We start from the raw sequence: 9,697 nt of genomic DNA, 5'->3' as shown, positions 1-9,697 counted from the left end.
ATGAGGTTTCTAAAGACAATCAGCGTGATCCTGGACATTATGATCTTGCTACCTGGTAAGGAGAGTTTGCATCTACCTGGCCTAAAGCGAATCAATGCCTTATTAGGTTAATACACATTTTAGTGAAAGGGATATTTCACTTTCAAATAAAATAAACATTAAAAAAAAAAGTAATAGAAAAATCACGGCCCCTCGCGCATTACAATGTTCTACTAATGCGTGAGGGGGCATACATATATATACAGTATATATATATATTTTTTTTTAATGGTTATTTTATTTTAAAGTGAAATACCCCTTTAACAGTTTAATTACGATTTTTTTTATCTATCTGGTCTAAAGTGGGAACAACGTCCTCATTAAGGTTAATACATCCTTAATAGGCTCTGTGCATAACTGTAGTCCCGGCTTTCAGGAAGGCGGCATACCTATTTTTCCTTTCTCTGCATTCAAGAGACAGTAAAGTAACAGAGACACTGAGTCTTATGAGACGGTCACTTTGACATGATAGCATGGGCAACTGGGTAAAGAAAGAGGTTAATTCTGGAGGTACGGTAAGATTCTTACCTTCATGACAGGGGAAAAAACGCAAGAGGATGTAACACTGAGCCGGAAACCATGTGTTATGACACTTGAGCTAAATGTCAAGTGTCTTGTTAAAGTTTTGAAAATGGCAAGATAATTTTTGCAATATTTTGGAGGAATACAAATTATTTGTGTTGTATATGGTGTCTTGCAACTAATGTAATATTAAATACCACTATCAAGTGTTTTTATGCTGTCTGTCTGTTTGTTTGTCTGTCTGTCTTCTCTCCATCAGCCTTAGTGAATTCATATCCAAATATTCAGGTGGCTCATCAACTTATTCACGGTTCAACTCTCACTCTAAGCTGCAGTTTTGAGAATCCTGGTAGAGTTGTGGTGAATTGGTGTTTTACTAACTCTACTGCACCATCAAATATCTGCCCTGATTGCTCTCAGAAACTCTATACGAAAGTCTATACCAACTCTGGGAAAAAGGAAAAGATACAGTCTGTATTTAAACGTACAAATATTACACACAATGACAGTGGATGGTACTTTTGTGAAGTCACAGAAGTTGTACCTGGGTTTTCTCGTGGCTGCAGTTCCGTAGCACAATTAATTATTCTTGGTAAGTATTCATTGAATAAAAGTATGTATGTATAAATAAATATAAATATTTTTTAAAGCACCATTTATTTCTCATGACACCAGATAGCACAAGTAAGGACATGGACAAGACAAATTCCAATGTCATGATGTCTACACAAGGTGCGTGCATGTATTTGTGTGTATGTGTACATGGAAGGTACAGCTTTAATGATGACTAAACAAGGTGTGTGTGTGTGTGTGTGTGTGTGTGTGTGTGTGTGTGTATGTGTGTGTGTATGTGTGTGTGTGTGTGTGTGTGTGTGTGTGTGTGTGTGTGTGTGTGTGTGTGTGTGTGTGTGTGTGTGTGTGTGTGTGTGTGTGTGTGTGTGTGTGCGCGTGTGTGTGTGTGTGTGTCTTTTTTCGCTGTATCATTCTGTCTTTAATGCATTCAATTGATACAACACCACATTCAAAGACAAATCATTTTAAATTAAAGCTATGACCGGGCCTGCCCCTCGTACCTTTATGCACATCAGGATGCGTAGTATCCACCCTGCTGTTTCCACTGAGCAACGTGATTCAAACTTTGGAATCATGTTGCTCCATGGAAAACGATTAGTAAAAGTATATTGTAACTTCCAGGCAATTGTTGCTATGCCTATGATACATGTTGCCAGTAACGTTATGACTTTAACTAAATATTGACACCTAAATGTGGTCAGGAGTCAGGACACATATCAAACCTGGAATTTGGGGCTGATTTGACCTTACATTCTAGTTACAAGGTATTCCCTGTTTCATGGCGAAACGCTGCCTGGGGCGTGCGATTAACGTTTGATAACTTTTCATCAGTTCAGTATTTTATATACACTCACTGAGTGAGTTTTAAGTGAATCCAATTATCCTCTCAAGAGGAATTTGTTAAAGTACAGTTATTATATATTTTTACCCCCAACAGATGGTCCCAAGAATGTAATTTTGTCAGTAAGTCCACCAGGAGACGTTTTCAAAGGAAGCTCAGTCACTTTGAACTGCAGCAGCAGTGGTTCAAATCCACCAGAGAGCTACATTCTTCTCAAAGACAACACTGAAGTGACACAGGAGAAGATAATGACCATCTCTAACACCCAACCCAGTGACAGTGGAAGATACTCCTGTCAGGCAATGAACTACATTAACACAGTCACTTCAGCTGAAGTCACTCTTCGTGTTCAGTGTGAGTTTTTAGTTTAATTTAGATCAAATTAAATGGCATATTTGCTTAATTATTTTGACCAAGGCTGGTGTAATGTGTCACCACATTATTCAAAAGCATTTATTAATGTCATTGTTCATACCAAGAAAAAATAATATTGTAACCTATACTTTTTAAACACAACAAATAATGTTAATCATTTTATTGTGTCAATATCCATTACTTTTCCACAGACCCTCCAGAAATGACCTCAATATCAGTGAATCCAGCAGGAGAAATTGTTGACGGCACTAATGTGACTCTGACCTGCAGCAGTGATGCCAACCCACCAGTAGACAACTACACCTGGTACAGAGACACAGGAAGCAGCTTTATCTCCACTGGTCCTCAGCTGGTAAAGGACAATGTGTCTCCTGCAGACTCTGGACAGTACACCTGTCAGGTGTCAAACAAGCATGGATCCCAAATGTCACCACCTCATCCCATTAATGTTCTCTGTAAGTAAATAAGAAAATAAACATCATAGTCTAATGTAAATATGTATGTATACTGTATAACAATATCTAGTATATTTATCTGTTTGATGTTTATATCAAGATGCACCAGTGAATGTATCGGTGGAGGTCAGTCCACCAGACAGACCAGACAGTCTGGCAGAGGGCAGCAGTGTGAACTTGACCTGCAGCAGTGATGCTAACCCAGCAGTACACAACTACACCTGGTACAAGAGGACTGGGCCTCCTGGTTCCAGCTCCCTGGTCCAGGTAGGGTCAGGACAGCTGCTGGTTCTGGCTTATCTGCAGCCCTCCCACACTGGACAGTACTTCTGTCACACCAGGAACTCACTGGGAGAAAACAACTCTACTGAGGTGCTGCTGCACATAGTAGACAGTGAGTAGACAGAAGAAGTTGTTGGAAGGAATTATTTTAATAACATGTACTTTACAGTCTGTAACGTGACAACCAAATCTGTTTTTGGATGTTATCTAAAAAATATATAAAGCACCAGACAACCATACTGAATGGTCAGGGGATATTAAAAACATCTTGGAATAAATTCCTTACCAAAGAAAATCTTCACCAATGTGTTTGTAAAAGTGTCTAGTAACACATCTCACAAAGACTGAAATGCAGTATCCCTAGGAGAATTTTTGACAGCTCCTGAAAGTTGGGGTACCCACCATAACCTTGGTTTGAAAAAAATCCCAAAAGAAATCTAAATTTAATTCTGTTTTAAGTAGCATGTGAGGGGTCTAACTAGGGTGTTTTTATGATTCTGAATCCATTGCAAGCATTTGTTTTGCACCAAAACCACTCCTTGGGCTAAAAACGGCCATAGCCATCCTCATCCAGGTATACTTTTTGTGTAAAAAGCCCATTGAGATTGGGTCGTTTTTAGCCCAAGGAGTGGTTTTGGTGCAAAACAAATGCTTGCAATGGATTCAGAATCATAAAAACACCCTAGTTTAACACCTCACATGCTACTTAAAACAGAATTAAATTTTGATTTTTTTCCCCCCCACATAAAGGTTATGGTGGGTACCCCAACTTTCAGCAGCTGTCAAAAATTCCCCTAGGGAAACTGCATTTCAGTCTTTGTGAGATGTGTTACTAGACACTTTTACAAACACATTGGTGAAGATTTTTTTTGGTAAGGAATTTATTCCAAGATTGGAAATCTTTCTGCTAATATCCCCTGACTATGAAAACAATGATTGATTTCCTTCTCAGTTGATAATTAATGTTAAACATGGTGTCATGTCGCTGCAGTTCAACTTGTCATTCTTCGTGTTGGTATTGGGGCCAAGCTGTTGGTAGTGCTGCTGCTTCCTTTGGTTATGTGGTTGACCTGGTGGTGAGTTTCATGTCATCATAACTCATTACAATGACAGTCTAAGTTCCAATAGCCTACTCTATCGATCCTGTTCTTGTCAGTATTGCAACACATCTTCTCAAATAATTGGGTAACTATTTCTTGTTTTTAAAGCAAACAAGATTCTGGCGTGGACAAAGAAGTGAGGAGAGCTACATTATTTTTCATTGATTGCACATGATTATGATAATGAATGTTATACATTATGATGCATTCATGATTTTTCTTTGTTTCAGGAGGACGATCCGGTTTATGTAAACATCAGTGGACGCGTTGGTCGTAGACAAGGCTTTATCTCCTCTGCTGATCAGGACACCAGAGTTGTAGAAGAGGAAACCAACGTGTAAATAAAGATTCCTTTACATTTACAATAGACCAAGGGCCAGTTGCACCACCTCACACTAAGTTCAAACTTAGCCTAGTTATAGCTTAAACACATTCAATCTGGGAAAGTGTCTCTGTAATTTTAGATTTCTTTGGCTATTCAAAAATAGCAGATCTACAAGCTCATAGCGCGGCACCGAGTGCCGCGCTATGAGCTTGTAGATCTGCTATTTTTTGAAAAATCGTGAAAATGAGTGCAAATCTTTGAATATATATTTCTTAAAATATATATATTTAAAGATTTGCACAAAATAGCAGCTCTACAAGCTCATAGTGCGGCACTCGGTGCCGTGATATGAGGTTGTAGATCTGCTATTTTTGAACAGCCAAAGAAATTTAAAATGACACATACTTTCCCGGCTAAAAGCCATTTAAGCTGTAACTAGGCTAAGTTTGAACTTAGTGTGAGGTGGTGCAACTGGCCCCTGTTGCTTATCAGTGTCTGCTGCCTGGACACTGAAATACAGCTTGACCTGAGATCAGCTTGTTAGCTTGTTAGTAGAATAGCAGAAATACTAGAAAACTTACACTGTCATACTGTATGATAAAAATGTGTTGAAAGAGTGAGGCTCCCAGAGTCATCACATCCATAGTGGCCAGAGAGGAGAGATGAAGATGAACAGATTGACAGTCAGAGAGGAGAGATGGTAGTGTGAGAGAAAGAGGAAGTCTCTCTCTCTCTCTCTCTCTCTCTCTCTCTCTCTCTCTCTCTCTCTCTCTCTCTCTCTCTCTCTCTCTCTCTCTCTCTCTCTCTCTCTCTCTCTCTCTCTCTCTCTCTCTCTCTCTCTCTCTCTCTCTCTCTCTCTCTCTCTCTCTCTCTCTCTCTCTCTCTCTCTCTCTCTCTCTCTCTCTCTCTCTTTTTTTTCTTTAATAGTTCAGCTAATCTTGATTAACTTCTATGTATGTATTAAATGGATAATCACCTGCTAAGCTAAATTGCCTGCAATAAAATCATATGTAAAATTCCAATTCTGACTTTGTCACTATTTCTCCACATCATGGTGTTTCAGTTCTATGGTGAATGATAGTTACTCCTGGTGAACAGTAAAATATTAGGTTATACATGCTTGACCAGTCCACTCATAGTCCACTCATACTTTAATATACCCTAAAATATTTAGAAGTATGATATTCTCTACTCTTAAGGACTGACCCCAGGAGGGAAGCTATAGCACAGTCCACACATACAGGTAGCATGCTCTTGTTATTGTAAATATATTGTGTGTCAACCAATAGTTAGATTAACTAGTAAACAGTGTGCAGTAAATGCATTGTATACTAGTGTCAGTAAACAGTTTATATGGTGAAATACAGTGTACTGTATACTGTCAGTATACTGTCCTGCAAAAGCGGTTCTGCTGTCCTGCAAATTAACTGTTTTGACCTGGTCACCCTATGTGTAACACTGATACTAGATATCAGAGGAATAAAATAAAAAAAGATGTTATTATGCAAGTCTAATTTAGTGTTTGTTCTCACATGAGACATGTCACTCCTGTTGTGAGTTCTCTATTTTCCCAAATATTGCTAAATAAATTAAAAGTATGTAAAATATTAAAAACAAAAATCTTATTCAACACAAAGTATGTAACACTGTATATTAGCAATGCACAGCAGCAGATTCTGCAGAGGTTTTTGAGACATACACATGTGGGCGGTGTGAAGTGTTTCTTTTTTTTACGTGACGAAACATCACATTCGTGGTTTATAACCTTATTCCTTTTGAACCATGAAAAGTTTACTTTCCGTTCCCACGTCTGAGCACTTTTTCAATGCATTTTTGCATAGATTACACCGTATACAGTAGGTGTAACACTGATAGGCCTACTAGATATATACACAGGAATAAAATGAAATAAAAAGCTCACTATGAGAGTGCAATTTAGTGATTTTCTTTACATGAGACGTGTCGCTTGTGTTGTGGGCTTGTACATCTGCTATTTTCTCTACTTCCAAAAATGTGTGAAAAAGAAATTCAATTAAAAACAGGAAAAATGACCTCTGTATTGGGATATGAGCATGTGCATTATGTTATGTTGTTTTTTATGTTGTAACTTTTGTACTGCTGCTATTTTGAGCAGGGTTCCTTTGAAAAATAAATATTGTACATCAATAATAATAATGATAATAAAGTCTGGTTTTAGCAAGACACAAGTTAGCTGACATGATCCACTTAAAGGTATTGAGAGTAAGTGTGTAACACAATGCACAGCAACATTTTCTCAGGGTTTCTGAGACATATGTGGTTGGGTGTGAGAGGTGTGAAGTATTTTTAGGACATGGCTACCACACACACACACACACACACACACACACACACACACACACACACACACACACACACACACACACACACACACACACACACACACACACACACACACACACACACACACACACACACACACACACACACACACACACACACAGCCGTCTACTCTGATTCCCTCCAGAATGTGGTAATATATTTGTATACATTTCTTTTCTTTAATAGTTCAGCTAATCTTGATTAACTTTTATGTATGTATTCAATGGATAATCACCTGCTAAACTAAATTGCCTGCAATAAAATCATATGTAAAATTCCAATTCTGACTTTGTCACTATTTATCCACATCATGGTGTTTCAGTTCTATGGTGAATGATAGTTACTCCTGGTGAACAGTAAAATATTAGGTTATACATGCTTGACCAGTCCACTCATAGTCCACTCATACTTTAATATACCCTCAAATATTTAGAAGTATGATATGCTCTAATCCTAAGGACTGACCCCAGGAGGGAAGCTATAGCACAGTCCACACATACAGGTAGCATGCTCTTGTTATTGTAAATATATTGTGTCTACCAATAAACAGTGTGCAGTAAATGCATTGTATACTAGTGTCAGTAAACAGTTTATATGGACAAATGCAGTGTACTGTATACTGTCAGTATACTGTCCTGCAAAAGCGGTTCCGCTGTCCTGCAAATGAACTGTTTTGACCTGGTCACCCTATGTGTAACACTGATACTAGATATCACAGGAATAAAATTAAAAATATGTTATTATGCAAGTTTAATTTAGTGTTTGTTCTCACATGAGACATGTCACTCCTGTTGTGAGTTCTCTATTTCCCCAAATATTGCTAAATAAATTAAAAGTATGTAAAATATTTAAAAAAAAATCTTATTCAACACAAAGTATGTAACACTGTATATTAGCAATGCACAGCAGCAGATTCTGCAGAGGTTTTTGAGACATACACATGTGGGCGGTGTGAAGTGTTTCTTTTTTTTTACGTGACGAAACATCACATTCGTGGTTTATAACCTTATTCCTTTTGAACCATGAAAAGTTTACTTTCCGTTCCCACGTCTGAGCACTTTTTCAATGCATTTTTGCATAGATTACACCGTATAGGTGTAACACTGATAGGCCTACTAGATATATACACAGGAATAAAATGAAATAAAAAGCTCACTATGAGAGTACAATTTAGTGATTTTCTCACATGAGACGTGTCGCTTGTGTTGTGGGCTTGTACATCTGCTATTTTCTCTACTTCCAAAAATGTGTGAAAAAGAAATTCAATTAATAACAGGACAAATTTCCTCTGTATTGGGAAATGAGTGTGCATTATGTTAGGTTGTTTTTTATATTGTAACTTTTGTACTGCTGCTATCTTGAGCAGGGTTCCTTCGAAAAATAAATATTGCACCTCAATAATGATAATAAAGTCTGTTTTTTAGCAAGAAACAAGTTAGCTGACATGATCCACTTAAAGGTATTCAGAGTAAGTGTGTAACACAATGCACAGCAACATTTTCTCACGGTTTCTGAGACATATGTGGTTGGGTGTGAGAGGTGTGAAGTATTTTTAGGACATGGCTACCGCACGCGCACACACACACACACACACACACACACACACACACACACACACACACACACACACACACACACACACACACACACACACACACACACACACACACACACACACAGCCGTCTACTCCGATTCCCTCCAGAAGGTGGTAATATATTTGTATACATTTCTTTTCTTTAATAGTTCAGCTAATTTTGATTAACTTCTATGTATGTATTAAATGGATAATCACCTGCTAAGCTAAATTGCCTGCAATAAAATCACATGTAAAATTCCAATTCTGACTTTGTCACTATTTATCCACATCATGGTGTTTCAGTTCTATGGTGAATGATAGATACTCCTGGTGAACAGTAAAATATTAGGTTATACATGCTTGACCAGTCCACTCATAGTCCACTCATACTTTAATATACCCTAAAATATTTAGAAGTATGATATGCTCTAATCCTAAGGACTGACCCCAGGAGGGAAGCTATAGCACAGTCCACACATACAGGTAGCATGCTCTTGTTATTGTAAATATATTGTGTGTCTACCAATAGTTAGATTAACTAGTAAACAGTGTGCAGTAAATGCATTGTATACTAGTGTCAGTAAACAGTTTATATGGTGAAATACAGTGTACTGTATACTGTCAGTATACTGTCCTGCAAAAGTGGTTCTGCTGTCCTGCAAATGAACTGTTTTGACCTGGTCACCCTATGTGTAACACTGATACTAGATATCACAGGAATAAAATAAAAAAAAATGCTATTATGCAAGTCTAATTTAGTGTTTGTTCTCACATGAGACATGTCACTCGTGCGTCTCAAAAATTGCAAAATAAATGAAAATTGTATAACATAAAAAAAAGTTCTTATTCAACACAAAGTATGTAACACTATATATTAGCAATGCACAGCAGCAGATTCTACTGAGGTTTTTGAGACATACACATGTGGGCGGTGTGAAGTTTCTTTTTTTTTTTACGTGACGAAACATCACATTCGTGGTTTATAACCTTATTCCTTTTGAACCATGAAAAGTTTACTTTCCGTTCCCACGTCTGAGCACTTCTTCAATGCATTTTTGCATAGATTACACCGTATAGGTGTAACACTGATAGGGATAGGCCTACTAGATATATACACAGGAATAAAATGAAATAAAAAGCTCACTATGAGAGTACAATTTAGTGATTTTCTCACGTGTCGCTACTCGCTTGTGTTGTGGGCTTGTACATCTGCTATTTTCTCTACTTCCAAAAATGTGTGAAAAAGA

At 37.6% G+C, this 9,697-nt stretch overlaps 1 protein-coding gene across 1 annotated transcript; it reads left to right on the top strand.

The window, feature by feature from the left end:
- LOC311040988 (B-cell receptor CD22-like) lies at positions 1-3,207 on the top strand (the record flags this gene model as incomplete). Its single annotated transcript, XM_084051426.1, has 4 exons — positions 1-55; positions 2,099-2,329; positions 2,542-2,805; positions 2,906-3,207. 4 exons carry the CDS (start codon positions 1-3, stop codon positions 3,205-3,207), a joined length of 852 nt encoding a protein of 283 aa, XP_083907552.1.
- Between the last annotated feature and the right edge of the window lie 6,490 nt (positions 3,208-9,697).

This window comes from Gymnoscopelus microlampas, assembly GCF_963454915.1.
Source record: "Gymnoscopelus microlampas genome assembly, chromosome: 24".
Classification (NCBI taxonomy): Eukaryota; Metazoa; Chordata; class Actinopteri; order Myctophiformes; family Myctophidae; genus Gymnoscopelus; species Gymnoscopelus microlampas.
Note: the sequence above shows the minus strand (reverse complement) of the source record. Positions and strands in the feature narration are given on the sequence as shown.